General features: G+C 39.9%; 1 protein-coding gene across 1 annotated transcript in view; it reads left to right on the forward strand.

Annotated features, from left to right (window-relative positions):
- The first annotated feature begins 1,482 nt into the window (after positions 1-1,482).
- Positions 1,483-25,461, forward strand: part of LOC139480023 (orexin receptor type 2-like) — a 57,836-nt gene continuing 33,857 nt past the window's right edge. The window contains exon 1 of the mRNA XM_071262998.1: positions 1,483-1,975. Coding sequence (XP_071119099.1) covers positions 1,601-1,975 — 375 coding nt within the window. The 5' untranslated portion in view covers positions 1,483-1,600. The remainder of the gene's footprint in view (positions 1,976-25,461) is intronic.

The following is a 25,461-nucleotide window of genomic DNA, read 5'->3' on the forward strand; positions in this document are numbered from 1 at the left end:
AGACTAAAATCTAGTCTCTGAAATGAACATATCGCACATAAAAACAGTTGTTCAGTTATCTTAATAAAAATATAATAAAAAGGAGCCCAGTGACTCTCTTCATTTTCAGATACTGCAGTGATCTAGATTTGCCAAACATTATAGACTTGCATGGGCTGTATTTGATATATATTTGTATCAGGGTCTGTAAGACAGACTAGGTTTTACGCCGCTTGTAGCAGTATTCCAGCAATATCACGCCTTGGGACACATTGTACCAATGCAGGGAATCGAATCTGTGTCTTCGGTTTGACGAGCGAGGGAACGCTTAAACCTCTAGGCTACCACACCACCCAGATGAGAAAGAAATGATAACATAGCTTTGAAGTGTGAGTGGGAGAAGGAGAAATATGTTTATATTCAAAAATAGAACTTTCTTTATTCAAATGTTACTTTCAAAAGGGTAACATCTCGAAAAGCGGCGTTGAAAACACAATCGGAACCACCTGATGCAATATATATATATATATATGTATAAATTTATATGTTTATATTTATTTATATTTAAATTTTATATATATATAAATATATATATTACCAACGCGCCGAGTGTTTAGTTTTAGGAAGATCCTTTATGCATGGATCAAGAACGATTACCAAAACCTCCCTCTATCTAAAATACCAAGCCTCATCTACCACATACATTATACAACCCTTAATCTAGCAATCTCCATACTATTTTCTTCATAACTTAACACTGTATGTTTGCCCCTTTGAACAAATACTTACTCTAATCTGTATGCCCTAAGCTCCCTGACTTCAACAAGTCCATTTAAAGCCTAAACATACCTTGACCCGCATCTACACACGGGCAGTTCATACAAAACACGCGAACACCCACACACTGAGCCCCACCCAGCCATACACACACCTTTCTTCAAAGTCTAACCATTTTCCCATTGCCCCAGTCTATCAACAAAACACCCTCATTCAACTCCTTGATACGCTTGCCTCTGCCCTTATGCCCCGGCATGTTGGCATCCCCTTGTAGGCGTGACGGCTTGTGAAAAGGAACATCGCGACGAGCATCCTGCGTCTGTTAACTGACTGTATGGTCAGCAGCAAGCTGGGCTTCCTAACCTTGTCTTTCTCCTGTAAACCGTCGCGCGGTACACACGCTGCTGGCGTTGAGAGTCGCCGCGGTACAGTTTCTGATTGCCTGTAGCGATGAAATCACAAGAGGGGTGAGAGTAGGCGACGTCCGAGCAACACGCGGCGTTATATCGGACCCTGCACATCTGGAGATGATGTAAACTGTCTGCAGCGCTAGGAAAACACGTTGTTGGTGGACATTATTATCTGTGTGTTTGTACGTGTTGTTTATACTGTCAGTGAACCATATATACACAGGCTGATGAAGGCAAAACAAGTATTTGACCACACTGCTACTCGCGTTAAAGCTGCACTTAAGTCATCATTATCACATACAGAGAACCTGTAGATTATTTGCAGTTGTGTATTTATCTTTGTTGCGAAATGGTCCCATTTACTGACTTCATTTCTGCTCTGACCAGTCAATCAGCACCAAGCAGGCTTGCGGGAATCGTGATTCTTTAGAACAATGTCCAGGGCCAACTGGAGCCGCGCCACCTGCAAGCACCTCTACGAAGTTAACGGCACCATCCAGCAATGTTACTTCACCGACGACGACCTGCTACACGCCATCTACTCCTACATCGAACCGAAGCCTCACGAATGGGTATTTACGGCGCTGTATGTGATTGTGTTCGTTCTGGGACTCACCGGCAACTTTCTCGTGTGTTATGCGGTGTGGAAAAACCGCCAACTCAGGACGTCAACCAACCTGTTCCTTGTGAACCTAGCTGTAGCGGACTTCCTCGTTATTACGCTGTGTCTCCCGCCGTCGTATATCCAGTCCATATGGGAGACCTGGTTCCTTGGGGACGCCATGTGCAGGATTGTGGAGTATTACCAGGTAGATATATCTCTAATTACCTTCTTATATGTTCGTACAGGTGTATCATTAATACTTCCTAACATATTTACTTCCAGGAATGTATATGGATTTACAAATGGCGTTTCATACCGTTTTCACGAAACATATAAATGACCTTTAGCTCACCTGACTAATAGTCAGGTAAATGTTCTGATGGCGTGTTTTTCCAGAGTCCGGCGTCGGGCATCCGGCATACTCTGTCTTCTCTTCATGAACGATCTAAAGAAAGACGTTGAACCTACCAACGAACGATGTCACTTGATTTGCTTGAAAACTTTCAGATGGTCTCGTCTTTTTCGCTCAGCTTTTCCCGAACGCCATCACCATTTGATCGTGGTTCATAAACATATATGCTCATGATATAGTGGGAATCGTAATCGAATCTTTCAGCACAGATTTCTTATGAAAAATAGGGTTTTGTCACGTATTGTGAATATTATATTTATTTGTTCTTTGTAGTTCTTGCGTTCTCAAAAACATAAGTTAAGGTCAATATTGTATGAATGTATGTCGATGTATTTTTATTTTTTCACGTTGAATATTAATGGAGTTAAATATTTATGGAACAATGAGCCAGGAGGGCTGACATGTTGCGTGTATAGGTAGTCTATCAGATGAACGACAAGTTCGTAACGAATGTTACGATAATATCGTTCTTTAACTCCGTATGACACACACAAAACAACATACGCAACACACATACATACTATACGCAAAACACAACGCACATATGCAACATACACAACACTCACATATAACATACACAACACTCACATACAACATACACAACGCACGTATATAACATACACAACACTCACATGCAACATACACAACACTCACATACAACATACACAACGCACACATATAACATGCACAACGCACACATGCAACATTCACAACCCTCAACATAAACATGCACACATGCAACATACACAACACTCACATGCAACATACACAACGTACACATATAACATACACAACGCACATATATAACATACACAACACTCACATATAACATACACAACACTCACATACAACATACACAACGCACACATGCAACATACACAACACTCACGTATAACATTCAGAAACTCAGATACAACATACACAACACTCACATACAACATACACAACACTCACATACAACATACACAACACTCACGTACAACATACACAACACTCACATACAACATACACAACACTCACATATAACATACACAACACTCACATACAACATACACAACACTCACATGCAACATACACAACGCACACATGCAACATACACAACACTCACGTACAACATACACAAAACTCACATATAACATACACAACGCACACATATAACATACACAACACTCACGTATAACATTCACAACACTCAGATACAACATTCGCAACACTCACACATAACATGAGCAAAACTCACAAAACAATACACAACGCACACATGCAACATACACAACACTCACATGCAACATTCACAACACTCACATACAACAAACACAACACTCACATACAACATACACAAAACTCACATATAACATACACAACGTACACATATAACATACACAACACTCACATATAACATACACAACGCACACATATAACATGCACAACGCACACATGCAACATTCACAACACTCAACATAAACATGCACACATGCAACATACACAAAACTCACATATAACATACACAACGCACACATACAACATACACAACACTCACATACAACATGCACAATGCACACATGCAACAATCACAACACACACATATAACATGCACAATGCACACATGCAACAATCACAACACACACATATAACATGCACAATGCACACATGCAACAATCACAACACACACATATAACATGCACAACGCACACATATAACATACACAACACACACATATAACATACACAACACTCACATATAACATACACAACGCACACATATAACATACACAACACACATATAACATACACAACACACACATATAACATACACAACACTCACATATAACATACACAACGCACACATATAACATGCACAACGCACACATGCAACATTCACAACACTCAACATAAACATGCACACATGCAACATACACAAAACTCACATATAACATACACAACGCACACATACAACATACACAACACTCACATATAACATACACAACACTCACATACAACATACACAACGCACGTATATAACATACACAACACTCACATGCAACATACACAACACTCACATACAACATACACAACGCACACATATAACATGCACAACGCACACATGCAACATTCACAACCCTCAACATAAACATGCACACATGCAACATACACAACACTCACATGCAACATACACAACGTACACATATAACATACACAACGCACATATATAACATACACAACACTCACATATAACATACACAACACTCACATACAACATACACAACGCACACATGCAACATACACAACACTCACGTATAACATTCAGAAACTCAGATACAACATACACAACACTCACATACAACATACACAACACTCACATACAACATACACAACACTCACGTACAACATACACAACACTCACATACAACATACACAACACTCACATATAACATACACAACACTCACATACAACATACACAACACTCACATGCAACATACACAACGCACACATGCAACATACACAACACTCACGTACAACATACACAAAACTCACATATAACATACACAACGCACACATGCAACATACACAACACTCACGTATAACATTCACAACACTCAGATACAACATTCGCAACACTCACATATAACATGAGCAAAACTCACAAAACAATACACAACGCACACATGCAACATACACAACACTCACATGCAACATTCACAACACTCACATACAATAAACACAACACTCACATACAACATACACAAAACTCACATATAACATACACAACGTACACATATAACATACACAACACTCACATATAACATACACAACGCACACATATAACATGCACAACGCACACATGCAACATTCACAACACTCAACATAAACATGCACACATGCAACATACACAAAACTCACATATAACATACACAACGCACACATACAACATACACAACACTCACATACAACATGCACAATGCACACATGCAACAATCAGAACACACACATATAACATGCACAATGCACACATGCAACAATCACAACACACACATATAACATGCACAACGCACACATATAACATACACAACACACACATACAACATACACAACACACACATATAACATGCACAATGCACACATATAACATACACAACACACACATACAACATACACAACACACACATATAACATACACAATGCACACATACAACATACACAACACACATATAACATACACAACACACACATATAACATACACAACACACACATATAACATACACAATGCACACATACAACATACACAACACACATATAACATACACAACACACACATATAACATACACAACACACACATATAACATGCACAATGCACACATATAACATACACAACACTCACATATAACATACACAATGCACACATATAACATACACAATGCACACATATAACATACACAACACACACATATAACATACACAATGCACACATACAACATACACAACACACACATATAACATGCACAACGCACACATATAACATACACAACACACACATATAACATGCACAATGCACACATATAACATACACAACACACACATATAACATACACAACGCACACATATAACATACACAACACACACATATAACATACACAACACACACATATAACATGCACAATGCACACATATAACATACACAACACTCACATATAACATACACAATGCACACATATAACATACACAACACACATATAACATGCACAATGCACACATACAACATACACAATGCACACATATAACATACACAACACACATATAACATACACAACACACACATATAACATACACAACACACACATATAACATGCACAATGCACACATACAACATACACAATGCACACATATAACATACACAACACACACATATAACATACACAACACACACATATAACATACACAATGCACACATACAACATACACAACACACACATATAACATACACAACGCACACATATAACATACACAACACACACATATAACATGCACAATGCACACATATAACATACACAACACACACATATAACATACACAACGCACACATATAACATACACAACACACACATATAACATACACAACACACACATATAACATGCACAATGCACACATATAACATACACAACACTCACATATAACATACACAATGCACACATATAACATACACAATGCACACATATAACATACACAACACACATACAACATACACAACACACACATATAACATACACAACGCACACATATAACATACACAACACACACATATAACATGCACAATGCACACATATAACATACACAACACACACATATAACATACACAACGCACACATATAACATACACAACACACACATATAACATACACAACACACACATATAACATGCACAATGCACACATATAACATACACAACACACACATATAACATTCACAACACTCACATACAACATACACAACACACACATACAACATACACAACACACACATATAACATACACAACGCACACATATAACATACACAATGCACACATATAACATACACAACACACACATATAACATACACAACACACACATATAACATGCACAATGCACACATATAACATACACAACACACACATATAACATTCACAACACTCACATACAACATACACAACACACACATACAACATACACAACACACACATATAACATGCACAATGCACACATATAACATACACAACACACACATATAACATTCACAACACTCACATACAACATACACAACACACACATACAACATACACAACACACACATATAACATACACAACACACACATATAACATACACAATGCACACATACAACATACACAACACACACATATAACATACACAACACACATACAACATACACAACACACACATATAACATACACAACGCACACATATAACATACACAACACACACATATAACATGCACAATGCACACATATAACATACACAACACACACATATAACATACACAACGCACACATATAACATACACAACACACACATATAACATACACAACACACACATATAACATGCACAATGCACACATATAACATACACAACACACACATATAACATTCACAACACTCACATACAACATACACAACACACACATACAACATACACAACACACACATATAACATACACAACGCACACATATAACATACACAACACACATATAACATGCACAACACACACATATCACATATACAAAACTCACATATAACATACACAACGCATACATATAACATACACAACACTCACATACAACATTCACAACACTCAGATACAACATACACAACACACATATATAACATTCGCAAAACTCACATGCAACATACACAACGCAAACATGCAACATACACAACACTCACATATAACATACACAAGACACATGCAATATACACAACACTCACATATAACAAATACAGCGCACATATACAACACACACAACAATCACATACAACACACAAAACTCCCTCTCTCTCTCACACACACACACATACACACACTCTCATACAGGCACGCTGACACACACATACACCCACCCACCCCCACCCCACACACCCCACCCCCTCGCTCTCTCTATCTCTCTGACACACACAAATACAAACGCACACACAAAGGTCGTGATCTTTTCATCATCCCGCATGAGATCCGCGCCCAAAGTTCCCTAGGATTGAAGGGATGTGACGTCAATATCCTTGGCGATACAAATCATGTTCTAGTTCTCACCCGGCGACGATGCCGCGAGGCAATTGAAGTCATCACATACATCGTACATGTTGTAGCAACTGGCTCGTGATATTTTGATAAATCTAATAATTAATGTATGCCGTGAATTGCACGTCTTTGGATGTTGAGGCTCTAAACGTACATCCATTGTTTTTGATGTTTTAGACCGTCAATTCTCTGTCCAGCTATTAGACCACCCCCGTGGTTCAGTGGTAAAGCGTCCGCTCGGAGATCGGAAGGTCCGGGGTTCGATCCCTACTGCGTCATACCAAAAGACGTTAAAAGATGGTACTTGTTGTTACCCTGTTTGGCGCTTGGCATTAAGGGGCTAAAACAAGGACTGGTCGGCTCGGAGTATACTGTGTATTCAAGTAAACTGCGGCATGGTATCTCAGTGAGCTAGCACTATAAATCGGCATCTGTCCGGACTAGTACAAGCAGACACAGAAACACACACACGTACATGCACGTCGCTATATAAGTGCAATAATCTTGGACGCGATGTTAAACCCCATTTCACCTCACCTCACCTGTCCAGCTATTGATGGAAGCGTTATTAAACATTAACATAGGCGGACACAATGAGTATTGGAATAATCACAGTGTATCCACCCACTAGTTTATTTAGACGATCCTTGATACAAATATTGGTTAATGAGGAAATATGGTCCCCGGTATTCCCAAGGGGTCCTTCATGCAATATTAAACAGATTAGTACTTTATTACTGATTAGTACTAATTTCACATGAAACAGAAATTACAAGTACCAGATTTCCCGTGGGAGAGGGGACAAGCAAAAACCAAAGATATTTTTTTTTTTCAAATATGAGATTTGATGAGTAGGTGCAATTTTGATAAAAATGTCAGAGCCGTAAAGGGCACGATTGATCAGTAGGGCTGAACAAACCATAAGTATTTTTCTTACCTCTGCCTTACCCTTAATCCTGTTGTAAAGCTCTCCGATGTAGAAACATATCGAATGTAACTCAAGTTCTTGGTACACAGGGATCCTAAGCAGAATACGATAAACAAAGCCAACTTCATGAATAATAAACGACGTATTCTATTTAACAAATGACATACAAACAGTCATATTCTCTGAACATACGTTTAAAACTACAACAAAAGGAGACATCCAATCTTTAATGAAAGGAAGAAAGGAACAACTCCACTGTGGCGGATAGACCTGCTGAGCGATTGAGGGTGATCGGGTAGCTCAGTGTTTAAAGCGTTCGCTCGTCACGCCGAAGGCCCGGGTTCGATTCCCGAAATGGGTACAATGTGTGAAGCCCATTGGTGTTCCCCGCCGTGATATTACTTGAATATTGCTAAAAGCAGCGAAACACCAAACTCACTCACTCACTGAGCGATTGACGGATACGATAATGTCTTGTGGCGTTGTCTGGTTTACAGTGCTGTTTCCTGTGTTAATGCACCTAGCGCTTGGTTTCGTCAGAGATCTGCGATCTCCGGTTTCTTGGGGGAACTCTATAGTTATGTCTTTCAACATTCACGTAGTTAAGAATCAGTGAGTGAATGTTGGAATGCGCTCAGTCAGCTTTTTTCCCAAGTGTATAATGGCTGGATGGAAGTAGTCGGGTCAAGGTCAGTGGAACGATGGACGTTGGCATGATGAGTGAGTGAGTGAGTATGGTTTTACGCCGCTTTTAGCAATATTCCAGCAATATCACGGCGGGGGTCACCAGAAATGGGCTTCACACATTGTACCCATGTCGGGAATCGAACCCGGGTCTTCGGCGTGACGAGCGACCGCTTTAACCACTAGGCTACCCGACCGCCCCTTGGCATGATGAACGCCGTCGTGCAGGATGACAATCGGCCTTGACATTCAACCATATGACGTTGTAATCATTGTTTGGTTTGTTGTTTACGTGCACCAGCTATATGACGGCGGCGTGTAAGAATCGAGTCTGGACTAATCAAACAGTGATTGATGTTGTGAGCATCGTCCACGCCGTCGGGACAGGAGGACATGCAAACAACCAAGTCACCGAGCCTGACAACCCGATCCAAATGGCAGCCTCTCACATCCAGCCTAGGTTGCTGGAGATCTATTCAAACCCGTAATCCACATCTTTCGATACTAGGAGCTATTCTGTCCCGATTTCCTCACCTTGTATACAAAGTATTCACCAAGAAGCAAAATGACCCACTCCAAGCTGTGACCATGGTCATTTTTTGTCCTCTTGCCAAGGTTGCGTGAATCGATCCCAATGCTGTCAGTGGTTTGTCTGGTCCAGGGTCGATCAAGGCACACACTGCTGTGAAGGTAAACCCTTCAACTCACTCACTCACACAGTAAATATGATGCAACACGGCACGTGGACAGTGTGACCTTCAGCTGACCTATATTTCTATTGGCCACCACCCGCATCACAATAGACTAACATCTAGTCTCTAAAATGGACATATCGTAGAGAAAAAAAATGTTGTTCAGTTATCTTAATAAAAATATAATTAGAGGGAGCCCAGTGACTTTCTTCATTTTCAGATACTGCAGTAATCTAGACTTGCCAAACATTATAGACTTGCATGGGCTGTATTCGATATATATTTGTATCAGGGTCTGTAAGACAGACTAGCATCACACGTTATATGAGTGTTGCATCACAATAGTTGCGCATCAAATGATATGCATATATACTACTCAAAAGAAGTCAAAGAACACACGATTCTTTCATGTTGCTAGAGTTATTCTGTCATGACAGAAGGATTTTCATCACAATTGCTGTGCATTATATGATATGCATATTTATAGATTGTCATACGTACATATTTAAATTATCGTGAAACAAAAAAAAAGTCACTGTAAATGATAAAAAATGATTTGGAAAGCAACTTTATATTTTTGCTTTGTGCAAATGATTCATCACGAGAATAGCTTTGGATACGAACAACTTTGAACCCTTTCGGTCATAAATATAAACAAGCCAACATCTTGTGCCTTCCTACTTAATGGCAAGTGTTATATGGAATTGTTTGTTGTGATATTTCAAATTGACACACACGTATCTTATGTTACGGAGCTTAGTGTGATGAAACCGCATCCTTTAACTGATGGATGCACTCTGCCAGTGTGTGTGTGTGTTAACCTCATGGGTCGAGCATTATCTCGTCATGCCAAAGAACCAGGTTTGATTTTTACCATTCCCGGTGTCACGATCGATTGTCTGTCTGGATTGTTGCAGCGACTGTGACTCACAATTTTCCAGCACTATTAAAACAGGATGTACCTGTCTGGGGACTCGAACCCTTTGTGACAAGCAACTCTTGAGTGTGACACGCCAAAGCTTTTACAAGCGCAAGGTGCCACCGATTCATTGTTAAAACGCTCTATGACGTCATTCTGTTATGTAAACGCACCAATATTGTTCATGAATGGACAGTTGGTTGTAATTTATTCATTATCTGGATACAGTAATCGTTTATGACTCCAGGACATTAAATTGAGCCATGGACAGCAAAAGAGACAAACATAACACATCCCACGTGCATCACGCAAGGGTGACTCACACAGTATAAACACAGGGAGAAAGAGGTTTATTTTTCATATATTTTCAACTAGAAACTTTTGTCCAAGTGAAAAAGTAGGGGTGCGTTTTAACCACTGTCCTCTTATATCAGCCTTCCTTAAAAATAATGCAGCCAGGCCCCACAGGGTACGAGGACAAATATATTGGAGGAATGGAATAGAGTTGCACTCCGTGTGGCATTACAATGATTCGCCCACTTCATCTAATCAGGAGTGGAAACGGAGCTTTATCTAACATGATGGATATTACCACTGACCTATAGCCAGATGACCTTTTTTCAATATGGACTACTATATCAACACACAGACTTAATAAGATCATCTCTGATCCGGGACTCGCTATGATTATTAAGGCTACAGTCAATCATATGCCGACAGGAAAATGCAGGTGTTGACGTTGATCAACGAATAATGATTACAATTCCCACTGCATCGTTCTTTTAGTTACACCCAGTTCGAGTTTAGAAGTCACTACATTGAAGATGTTCTATTTATGTTTCCAGGTTCAGAATTTCAATTTTCTTGTTATAAACACGCGGGTTTTTTTTAATTCAAGCACCGGGTTTCATTATCAAAATCTTATCAGAGTCATATGGATATATTTCCTAAAGACATACCTGGAAAGTCAGTAAATACGAAAGTAATGAAACCCGGTGATTGAATTTAAAAAAAACGCGTGTTTAGATTTTTGGCTTAATAACCAGATTGGGCAGCATAGAGAGTTATATGATTGATGGAAACAAGAAGGATAGTTGGTTTCTCGCTTTATCAAATATAAGGAAGTTTGATTGTTACTAAAATTTAGTTGTCTCCAAAAACACACAGTGATAGTTGGTTTCTCGCTTTATCACATATTGGGGCACGGGTGGCCCAATCGTCTGAGGCGCCGCGATTCGCTGTGCAGAGTTGCGTCCCTTGGCCACGCCAGAAACCTATGATTGCGGGTTCGAATCCCGGTTCGCCCTGATTATGTTTCTAGTTTTATCAGCACCATACCCGTGCTCGTGGGTTTCACCGAAGTGGTAAACGTCTGAGACCTGCATCACTTCGGGCTTTCCTCCCACATTAAGCTGACACGCCGCGATATAACTGGAATACTGTTAAAAGCGGCGTTAAACCCAACTCACTCACTCACTTTATCACATATAAGGAAGTTAGAAAAAAGTTGTCTCCAAAACAACGAAGAGAGATGGTCACTCCCTTTATCGCATATAAGGAAGTTAGATTGTAACTCCAATAAAGTTGTCTCCAAATCAACAAACACTTGGCATCTCGTTTAAACGGAATAGCATAGCAATGAATGATTAGAAAGTGTACGTATGTACAATGTGGCGTACCAGTTGCTCTGCGTCCTGTTGCGGATGAACTCATAGCGGACTCCAGAGGTCGCCTTTCGCTGCTCTTTAGGCTCCGATGCCAAAAGGTGTTTGACATCTGTCGATCTCCCAAAGGAAGTAATTTCCAGATTTCAGCTCCAACTCTATCTGCTGAGACATGCACCAAGGCTGCCCCATCTGCCACATCTTCGGCAATACATCACCTGACTTAAACACCATCACCTGAGACAGCAGCATCTGATGACATATCCACCGTCACCATCACACAGAACAACATCCGCAAACAACGAAACAGAATCACAACAAGAAGCTAAGAAGATGATGAAAAGAAGTAAAATTCTGCTATCTGTGGTAAAGGCTGGTGATGTCATGGACATCGTGACGGATATAATTTACAACATGTTGCACTTTTGCCGTAGTCTAGTGCTTTGAACTTCGACGTCAGTGGCACTTCTCCACACGATGGCTGTCGTATCCACTGAAACTGTTATCTCTCTTCGGACGCCTGTTCCAGCAGCAATCAAAATCTTGTGGACAGCGATTTGTGCGATGCAATAATGCTGATACAAGAGATGTGAAACAATTAGATGTCGGGGTTTCGAAGCACGTTGATGTGCAATTCAAGATGTCATTCCAGCCTTTCGTGCTTCAAGACCTAGTGTTGCAGACTGACTTTTCAATAATATGTTAATCAAGATCCATGCTAATCCAGTAAGCCATGTCAAAGTAAGATGTCTATGAAAATGTCACGTGTTGACCATTGATAACATTGTGTGGTTACTTGAGTCAAATAATCTCCATGAAAGTGTTTGTTTATCATGTTACTAACAAAATCTTTAACAAGTCATTCTCTTTTTTCAAATTCAGTTATTATGCCTAATATCTAACGTAGGTAAACTTTCAGATATTATGTATAATACCTGCCTGTGCTCGACCGGGAGATATTCTGTGAAGGAGTGAGTGAGTATGGTTTTACGCCGCTTTTAAGCAATATTCCAGCAATATCATGGCGGGGGATACCAGAAATGGGCTTCACACATTGCAGCCATGTCGGGAATCGAACCCGGGTCTTCGGCGTTGCGAGTAAACGCATGAACCACTAGGCTACCCGACCGCCCTCTGTGGTTTTTTTTGGTTTGGTGTGCTGTTTAACGCGGCACTCAGCAATATTCCAGCTATATGACGGCGGTCTGTAAATAATCGAGTCTGGACCAGACAATCCAGTTATTAATATCATGAGCATCGATCCACGCAATTTGGATCGATGACATGCATCAACCAAGTCAGCGAACCTGACCACCCGATCCCGTTAGTCGCCTTTTACGACAAGCATAGTCGCCTTTTACAGCAAGCATGGGTTGCTGAAGACCTATTCTACCCCGGAATCTTCACGGGTCCCGCCCCCTGTGAAGGATAAGGGCATGTACTAATATATATTTCTTATTTGTTAATAACATTTTGATATGTAAATTGACCTACTGATTTTGACTTGCGTCATCTTGATTCTCAGGGTATTTTTTAAAACCATTGTCTCGTTTGTTCACGGCATCATGAACTGTGTGTGAAGATATATACGCTATGTAAAGACATTAAACTTGTGAATGGTCTTTGATTGTTTCCGTCACATATCTACAAAAAAACATATGCTACTAAATTCACGAGTTGGGCGTTTTGGCATGAATAACGTGCCAGATACATTTGAAAAAAATGTGTTTAGAATGTAAACACATACAAGCCATGTTTAGATCTTACATGTTAAACGATCTAAACATGTTAAGTAATGTGTTTAAATCCTTAACATAATGCGTACGTCTTGTATAAACAACTGTAAACAAGCAAGTATGTTTTCGGTCTATCACGAGGATGAGTTTTATTCGTATTTTCAATTTCTCCTACTGTTAACAATAACGATGTCGTTGTTGATACTTTCCCTGTCTGTTTAAACTAACACAATCGTCTTCGACACTTTTCCCTTCTGTTAAAACTAACAATGTCGTCAATGTTTCAACTTTTAGAAAGAAAAAAGAAAGAAAAGAAAAAAAAGATTAAGGTTCTGTCCAAGCCTAAGGCACCACTCGTGCCTTCTGTCCGCCATCCTCCACGACTACTACACCATGAATACCACTTCTTCTGAAGCACCATGTCGCACAGTGCAACGTCTACTCTACGGTATCAGACTCTCTTCCCAGAGGGCACTATGTACTTGGTTAAACATAGTTTTAAAATGGGACATGTTTTCGTCAAAACAAATTTGATCAATTGAAAAATATGGATGCTGGCAGTAATTATACATTGGGTCGTTATAAATACGTACGTTTACAATTATGAAACGAAGAAGACCAGATAATGAAGTCTTGGCACGTCACCCGAAGACGTTGAAAGTACAATATGTGAAGCCATTCTTGGTGACCCTCGAGGAAATTTGGCTGAAGCATCGATGTAACAACCTGCCTAAAAACAGAACACATTCACTCCCTGTGTCTTATTATTTGAAATACAATCACTCTGTTGAAAAGACCCAAGACCTGCATCACTTCGGGCTTTCCTCCCACATCAAGCTAATTATAATACGCCGTGAGTCTGGAATACTGTTAAAAGGGGTGTAAAACCAAACTCACTCACTCTGAAATGTTCACAGTACATGACCTAAGGCAGCTAATCACATTTTCACAAATGTGAAATTGATATATATGCATTTTAATAACAGATCTGAAAAGAACAAATTGTACAATACAAAATTCCGAAAATAATTACATCAAGTCTCCGGGTTACACTTTGTAAATGCATATTATTACGCAACACAACAGGACACACGCGATGTTGAATATAATTAGTGCAAATGGACAGTATTATCATCCTCACTGATGAAATTCCTATTGCAATTCTCTCAACCAGTTTTAAGTTTTCGGAGCCGGCGCTCACTTGACCAATAAAAAAATATGTGTAGCAACGTAGAAACTAATTTAATATAAAAGAGAGATAACAAGCGTCCTTAATCAACCTATGTAAAGAATGGTGGTTCCACACAATAAATTCTAGTACGATAATATTACATTCAACATTGATGTATCAATAAATGGCTAAGTGGGACAACTCGGCTTGATTTCAATATAGCTCGCCTTGCAATATTGATGATATATTTTTATGGGACTTCTGAGGTCACTACAAGGATGAGAAGAGTGAAGCTTCATTAAACCGGTAATTGTTGTAGAGATGATGCAAATAGACTCCCCGGGTAACTGTAAATTGATGGAATATACTCGGACGTGAAGGCCAGTGCGGGCTCACAATAAATACACACAACATGTAACGTGCATTACTGTACCAGCCAATACGTGAGGGATAATGGCGTTATCAATGGTATAGAAACTACTGAGTTATTGGCAAAGGTAGCATTTTCATATGGAGGCCATGTGTTAAATCGGATCAGAATTGAGCTGTTTTCATAGATAACACTGCAAAAATGAGTGAACGAATGCAAAATATGTATGGTGTGCTACTGCAAATACTGCATGCATACTGCATACCTAATGACAAAGATACGTGCAGAATTATGTTCGAGTATTCGGCCAAAAATAATAGCGAACAGATACATTTTTCTCATATAATTACCAGATGGCCTCCGGTTCTGTATATGAAACTGCTAGTCGAGCCCAGACGTTTTAACTACAGAACCTGCAATGTGACAGAATTATTATAATAATATTAGTAATAATAATAACAAACATCATCGTTCTTGAAGGCTGGACTGAAAAGTTGAAAATATATGAATGTACCACTGAAAATCAGTGATGACACCAGGTGTTCACGAAAAGGGTGATCATGTCGTGCTGTACCAGCAGCACCCGCCATTCATACAATTTGCATAAAAAAGTAAGAAATTATTGCCTAACGCAGCCTAGCAGTACTCCTGCCATGAGACTCCAGCTTGTAAACAAACCAGACAATCAAATGATCGATGAAGGAGAAAGTCCAGCTTCGGCAAGTTCATTTTAATAACGTCTGCTGTGTACAAGTGCAGAGATTTTGCTGCTTATAAGCGACCTGATGGCAGGTTCGATCCTTTTATTGACGTCTTCGCCATGCTTGTGGTTTTCACTGGGAGGTCCATCCACGATGCGACCCAGAATACATAGAGTTCGTCATGAAAAATGACAACTACAAAATTCTTTGGAATAGGCCCGTATACAGCCTCAGATGTTTCCAGGCAAACACACCTGACCTTGTCATTTTTTGATAAATCCAATGAAATCATATTTATCATTGATTTCCCTGTTCCTTTTGACACGAATGTGGGAAAATATGGCAAATATGCTGACCTGGGTTACCGTTACAAAATATTACACTTGCATCCCAAGTACATGTACCAAGTTGTTCGACCCCCCATTGTTTTCGGTGCCTTAGGTTTGGTACCTCCCGATCTGTTGACTGACATTGGGAGAGTACCCGGGTTTGCTGCCGGGAATACATCCCTTCTGACAATCTGGGTATTGCAGAAGGCTGCAGTGTTGACGAGCCTTCGCATTCCCCGAAACGTTCTGGGTGGGTTCGACTAGGCAGTGCTTCCGGGGAGATGTCCCATTCGCTGTCTGGATTGCGTGTAGAGGGGGCAAGGGCCCTGAGCTGATTATGAGCCTAACCAGCCTTAATGTACAAGGATCTCTCAAACCATCTTTACTGCATCTATTTATTTTAATCTGTAAATGATAATCATCTTGACGCCAGGTTGGTATTTCTTTATTCATTTCGCACTGTAGGCCATAGGCCCATTGTACATTTAGATAATCAGGTCCACAATGGACATTAACGAGCTTCTAATATTCATGACATGGAATATATATAAAGAGAGGTTTTTCATGGTTTCAGCATGACATGATGACAACAGTATGGTAAATTTATGTAATGTAGGATGGACATAATATTTTCCCGGAATATATTTGTTTCTAAGATTGTTATATGTTTGACAAATTAACAGAAAATGGTATTCGTTTTCGATAAGACCAATGTTTACAGAGTTTACAGTCTTTGGTCTCTTGGGACATTATGATATATCCCCACTTCAATATGGAGTGTATGAGAACTACAACGATAGCGGCAAAGCGCAGTACGACAGTCATCAATATTGGTATTTAGAAGATACGGTTCAACACAAAACTTTGATTGAAATAATTTTGTGTTGAACCGTATCTTCTAAATATAGCCAGGTATGCAATGGAGATTCATAAGCACAGCTATAATTTTCTCAAGTCTTGATAATCGACAAATGACAAGTGCAGCTGTCTTCTGCAATTTGTCAATGAACTCAAAGCTGAGACCAGATAGGATACTGTTGCAATCGTAGAGTCAAGATATAAAGAGTACACGAACAAATGCATGTGTGACTTTGGGAGCAAGACACTTTCGGATATAAGGGATAACACGGAGGCCAAAGTAGCAGCTTTGACATATGATTCACTTGGGTCTCCGTGGATAACCTGGCAGGCTCCATGCAGATTCCATGCTCTTTGACAGAGTCAGACATATTGGTACTGGCATCTGTGACTCATACGATGTATGTGGTCGGTAGTAGATGTTAGGAAAACCTTACGCTGTATGTCAAAATATTGCATGATGAGTTTAGAACCAACAAAAATATAATTTTGACTTATAAACGTTGAAACATTTGTCAGTGAAAATGAAATTCCAAACGAGCAAATATTGAAAAAAATGTACAATGTATTTTGGTGTTCTAAGGACCAGATTATCTAAGCATGATGGAGGTAAATTTCGTCCGTAATTTTGGAAATTATACAGATTTGGTAACGCTTTTGTGCCCTTTGCTGTAAGTATAGTACCTGCTTCCTGCCCTTGAAAAGGGGTGATTTTAAACACTATAAGGGTAATCATGAACTGGTATCATTCTTAAACTTTGTCAAGATGAAAAACAGTGGCATTGAATTATTTGAATCTAACTTGTTAGGACTGTGACCAACCCTAGTCTGCCATATCATTAGTTCGTTCCCTGTTACCCCTGATTGATCGAAGTACAACGAAACCCATGCCGTGTATATTTAACTGTCATATCATTTCCGTTGTTTAGTAGTTAGGTAAAATCTAACCAGAGAAAACAGCCTGTTTAACACGACACGATGTCCATAAACAGTATTAATGAGTGAATGAGTGAGTATGGTTTTACGCCGCCTTTAGCAATATTCCAGCAATATAACGGCGTGGACACCAGAAATGGGCTTCACATATTGTACCCATGTCGGGAATCGAACCCGGGTCTTCGACGTGACGAGCGAACGCTTTAACCACTAGGCTACCCGACAGCCCCCATACACAGTATTAACATAGTGCACATGCAGCATTTCATCGACAGTTAACATTTAACATTTAACGTTACAGGGAGCATTATGTTTTTTGTCACAACCATAATGGAGCTATATGTATGGATTGTTTTGATCCCTTACGGAAAAATAATGAATTGAAAATATAAAACAAGGCAATTATTATTTATTTATTTTGTATTATAGCACTTCTAGTCGTCCTATTATTTCCATCTCTTTATATCAAAATGAAAAAAGCAAAGTTTATAGGTTCAACAAAATCCTGGGAATTTGAAACGCTATTTTAGGACTACCCAGTCCTTTGATCGTACGTTGATGAAAATGTAAGAGACTTCCCACACAATCTAATTGCTTGAAGGACTGCATGTGCTCCTTATGTAGGTGCCTTGAATACGGCCCACGTAAATGTCTTTTTTTGGAATTAGTACTTCATCAGGGAGGATTTTTTACATCCCTCACAAGTTTCTGTGCCTTTTGTGGAAGTTTACACAGATTCTATGCGAAGTCCGATAATGGTTAGCTGCCATAAGGGACTCGGCCAAACGGCGAAATGTCGACTATATTCGCCTACAGGGACTGGAACTGTAGTTGAGATGCATGAATGGTCTAGAGGTTAAGCCTAGTATCACTACGGGATGATTTTCTCAGATATGGTTATTGATATTCCAGATACGTATCTGCTCCAGAAGTTGCCTTCTAACGACGCGAGGAAATTTAATTCTCGCCTGTCCTTGTTCCGCTGTGTTCCAATCCCTGGTGCCATTGTCTGCCACATCGTTATTCCGATGTTCTAAATATACAGGATGTTGGACCTAGGAATGGTAGAATTCCTAGCTGACCTACATATACTGCACCGAAATGCCTCGCGTAACCATTCATTGCCATATGTGACGCAGCACGTGAGCATAACACAGCTACTTACGGAGCCAGCCATTGGCATGACTCCTGTCGGTGTAGTTGCGTGTCGCACGGCATGATGATACAACATTTCATTAGTCATTACACATGAGCACCACAAAGGGGCTCAGTGAGCAGTTGGGCGCCTCCGGCAGCTCCGCAATCTCAACAAATATCCGATCTATGGAAGCAAACACATTGTGTGGACCCATGTCTGTTAGAATAGGGAAGTTGAAATCCTTAAAACTACTCGTTCATCATTAACAAGAAAATTGGTCTTATATTCTTTTTCGAAACTCAATATGTAAGGAATAGGGTTCCGCGTTCGTATCACGTTTGGTCTACAGTTCAGAGTGAGTGAGTGAGGTTTTACGCCGCTTTTAGCAATATTCCAGCAATATCACGGCGGGGAACACCAGAAATGGGCTTCACACATTGTACCCAATGTCGGGAATCGAACCCGGGTCTTCGGCGTGACGAGCTAACGCTTTAACCACTAGGCTACCCGACCGCCCGCTACAGTTCAGAATTATTGAAGGGTATTTCTAAGAGGGCTTTGAATGCGATTGAAGTAACGGTTGTAATCACAAACCATATTGCAGCACACCTTCACGGTGTTGAATGCTTCATCACAATGATGTTGAATACTTATACTTCATCACAATGTTGAACAATTCATCACACAGTTGAATACTTCATCACAATGTTGAATGCTTCATCACAATGATGTTGAATGATTCATCACAATGAAGTTGAATACATATACTTCATCACAATGTTGAGTAACTCATCACACTGTTGAATGCTTCATCATAATGTTGAATACATCATCACAATGTTGAATAAGGCATCATAATGTTGAATGTTTCATCACAATGTTGCAGAGCTCATCAAAATGTTGAATACTTCGTCACAATGTTGCATTCTTCATCGCAATGTTGAATACTTCATCACAGTGCTGCGTACTTCGTCACAGTGTTAAATACATCATCACAATGTTGAATGTTTCATCACAATGTTGAATACATCATCACAATGTTGAATGTTTCATCACAATGTTGAAAACATCATCACAATGTTGAATACTTCATCACAATGTTGAATGTTTCATCACAATGTTAAATACATCATCACAATGTTGAATACATCATCACAATGTTGAATGTTTCATCACAATGTTGAATACATCATCACAATGTTGAATACTTCGTCACAATGTTGAATAATCCATCGCAATGTTAAACACTTTTTGACAATGTTGAATATTTCATGATTCACTGCCTCACGTTCATTTCAATCCTCGTCTCAACGCCATCTTAACCCTAATCAACAGAAACTTTTCCTGATGAATAATAAAACCATAAAATAGGCGAATGAGAAACCAACATCGTCTTAATGAACCCAAAGCAAAAAGAAATAAAAATATTAAAGTGATTTAAGAGAAAACATAATCCAATGTCGGCGGGTTTCGAGTTTTAAAAAATAAATATCTCTGCAATGACCTTTTAAAGATATTAAACTTAGGGATTAAACAAAAACACCAACTTTCGTTTGCTGGCTAGGACTTTTGTCTCTGACCTAAAAGATTATCGTAGTCGAAATGTTAAACGTTGGCTGACAATTACCAAGGCATTATTTGTACGTGTATCTTACAGGAGGGAATAGTAAAGTGATCGAAGGTTGCCGTGAGTTGATGGAACAGAAGATGGCTGACATGAAGACAATGTGTCCTGGTCTTCTGCTCCTAAGACATGTGTCGGTGCCATTCGATATTTTAAAAACATTAGCCTTAACCATTTTCATTTCTTTTGCAAACTTAAACGGATGAACGAATAAATTTGATTGCCTTTCTTATGTCAGTTGGCTTTAGGATCGGCACTGGACATCGCATTATAGAGAATTACAGCTCTTTACTTGCTTACGCGTACGGCTCAGAGACGGTTTTCAAACTTGGTTACAGCGATCACGTTATCATACAGAGGATGAACTGCATCCTCATCCTTAATCTGTAAGGTCACTTAGTCTAATCATTGGTCGATTTGGGTATTTGGTTGTCTCCTGTGCCGTTAGATTTGTTTAAGAAGATGCTCGTGTCCATTAAATTGGTTTTGGGCAATACCACATGTACATCTGAACCAATTGTGTTTCCGTTTACAGGGACAAACATAGGTTATCGTATATTAACGGTAAGTACAAGAGAACAAACAGCTCCCTCCAGGAGCCTTACTACGTATAAACCTAGTGACGTACATATCGGGGCGGTCGGGTAGCCTAGTGGTAAAAGCGTTCGCTCGTCAGGCCGAAGACTCGGGTTCGATTCCCGACATGCGTACAATGTGTGAAGCCCATGTCTGCTGTCCCCCGTCGTGATATTGCTGGAATATTTATAAAAGCGGCGTAAAACAATACTTACTCACTGACGAACATATGTTACAAAAGACTGAAATGAGTATTTGTTTTACATTACGTAATATATTTTATGTTTATTTTTGTAAACTACTTCCATATGTCGCCATCTTTTGCGAATCATTTTAAGCAAGCATTATCGCAGAGATATCATTGAAGAGATAACAAAGCTTGCCAGTCTCCCAGCAAGAAAAACGTCGAGGCTCAGCTCACTGCACCTGTCATCAAAGAAATCTGAGAATTCTGGCCTGCGTTGACGTTAGTTCATGATACGTCAAGACATCCCAAGAGCTTGGGGATATTAAGGCCATGCTTATAGCTTGGATGAGAGACAATATTTCCAAAAATGGCCAACCGACTGAACATTTGTACAGTTTGATAAGGCCTCTTTGCATCATTTTGGCGTCCAGTGTCGCCTATATGCAGCCACGTTTGGTATCGGAGTTGGCCTAAGTTCGACATCCCTGCCTCAGTAGATCATCAAGGACCCGTGAAGATTCCGGGGTAGAATAGATCTTAAGCAACCCATGCTTGCCGTAAAAGGTGACTAACGGGATCGGGTGGTCAGGCTCGCTGAGTTGGTTGATGCACGTCATCGATGCCAATTGCGTGGATCGATGCTCATGGATTGTCTGGTCCCGACTCGATTATTTACAGACCACCGTCGTATAGCTGGAATATTGCTGAGTGCGGCGTTAAACAACAAACCAACAACAACAGTAGATCATCAAGATTCTTTAGACCTATCAGCACTGACAGCTCCTGTACTGTCTCAGGTCAACCAAAAAATATTTTTTAAAAACCTTTGTATTATGTTTCCCTATCACTTTATACTCTGTAATGTATAATGGGCCTGTGGCCTACAATACATAATGAATAAAGATACTATCCAAATCTGCAAATAGGTGTACGTGGCTGGACGCCTAATTGAAATGCCACAGTCGCCATCACCATAGTTTAAATCAAAATCATCAGTTCAGTTTGTGAAAATGAGCAGAGGCATATGGCTGTTCATGAAATGACTGATTTCACGGTCTGACTGTAATATGTACATATTCTCACAGTGATCACCCAGCGTATTACCATCTCCGTTCTTATATTTCGCTTCCAGTCTGCTAAACTAGCAAATAACACTCATGGTGGATGGTATGTTTCAGCATTTTCAGTGGCAATATTTGGTTGTAATTATCAGTTGCATCAAATGAGTGAAATACCATTAAAATAACAAGTGCTGTTGTGGCGGCAGTCGACAGCAGCGGGTGTTTTTTTGCTTTTGTATCATATTATGATATCGCACTTGTGCAGATGAACATCGTTGGTCGTTAGAGAAGTTTTAAGATGGAACAGTTTCTAGAAGGGTCGCTGTATCTGTATATAATAAAAGCGACACGAGGGCGATTTTTTCCTAATCTACTTCTGGCTACCTAATTGGAAACACCAAATTCCTGCAAACTTCAAACACTTTTCTGGATTCAAAGTCGGAGACAGGCCTCTTTCAAGACAATCAACAGTGACAATATCCTGAATATTCGCGAATGAACTATATTAATTCTGGGGCCTGTTACTGATTGCTGCTACCACCTAATTGATCCACGGTATTGCTTTTTATTGTAGTCTTGTGGTAGAGCGTCTGCCAGGAGAGCGGAAGGTCCAAGGTTCGACCCCGTGCCGCGTCATACAAAAAGACGTTAAAAGATTGTACTTGTTGTTACCCTGTCTGGCGCTCGGCATTAAGGGGCTAAAACAAGGACTGGTCGGCTCGGAGTCAGTATACTGTGTCAGAGTGGGGTATTCATGTTAAACTGCGGCATGGTATCTCAGTGAGTTAGCACTATAAATCGGCATCAGTCCGGACTAGTACAAGCAGCCACACACACACATACACGTGCATGCACGTCGCTATATAAGTGCAATAATCTTGGACGCGACGTTAAACCCAATTTCACCTCACCTCACCTGACCTTTTTATTGTAAACCTGAACTGTGTGTTTAAATATAGTTATTGATTATTTATTTATTTGTGTGGTCTTTACTGATTAAACAATTCAGTTCTGTGTGAACTGATGTGTTTCATTTGGAAATCACCTTGTAATAGTAGTACTGGTGAGATGCGAGAAGGAAGTAATCAATGTCCCGTGCGGTTTCAGACAGATATTTAGTAATTATGATCAAAATAGTTGATACCTTTCCAAGAATGTCAGTGCTTTAAGTGTGATTAGCGAAAGCACGTGATATGTATATACCTTCAATAAAGATGGGAGTGAAGTTCAAATATCTCAAATGAACTGCAAATGTATCAGCATCTTAAAGAGGTGTCTGGATCGCGTGAACAGCAGTCTCGCCATTGTCATCTAGGTATACCGACAGAAGGGTTAATGTCACTGGTCAAGCGGTCTAAGGACCACAGCTATTCAGAGGTCCTGAGGCAGCCCCAGATTCCGCTGGTCGTAAGTTCGAACCCAAGATTTGCCCTGTATTATCGTGATGTGTCAGCGTCATATGCGTGACCATTGGTTCCGCTATACTGACCTTAATCTCTTTGTATGGTCCTCTCGGTTAGAATAGGTAACCATGCTTGCCGTAAAGGCGACTATGCTTGTCGTAAAGGCGACTATGCTTGTCGTAAAGGCGACTATGCTTGTCGTAAAGGTGACTATGATTGTCGTAAAGGCGACTTTGCTTGTAGTAAATGCGACTATGCTTGCCGGTCGTAAATGTGACTATGCTTGTCGTAAAGGCGACTATGCTTGTCGTAAAAGGCGACGAACGGGGTCGGGTAAACAGGCTCCCTGACATGGTTGATGCATGTCATCGTATCCCAATTTTGTGGATCGATGCTCATGATGTCAATCACAGGAGTGTCTGGTCTAGACTCGATTATTTTTATAAAGCTGGAATATTGCAGAGGGTGGCGTTCAAACAAACAAACAAACAAACATACTCTACATTAAGCAGTC

This window comes from Haliotis cracherodii, unplaced genomic scaffold (assembly GCF_022045235.1).
Source record: "Haliotis cracherodii isolate W230 unplaced genomic scaffold, xgHalCrac1.p SCAF_4, whole genome shotgun sequence".
NCBI classification, from domain to species: Eukaryota; Metazoa; Mollusca; class Gastropoda; order Lepetellida; family Haliotidae; genus Haliotis; species Haliotis cracherodii.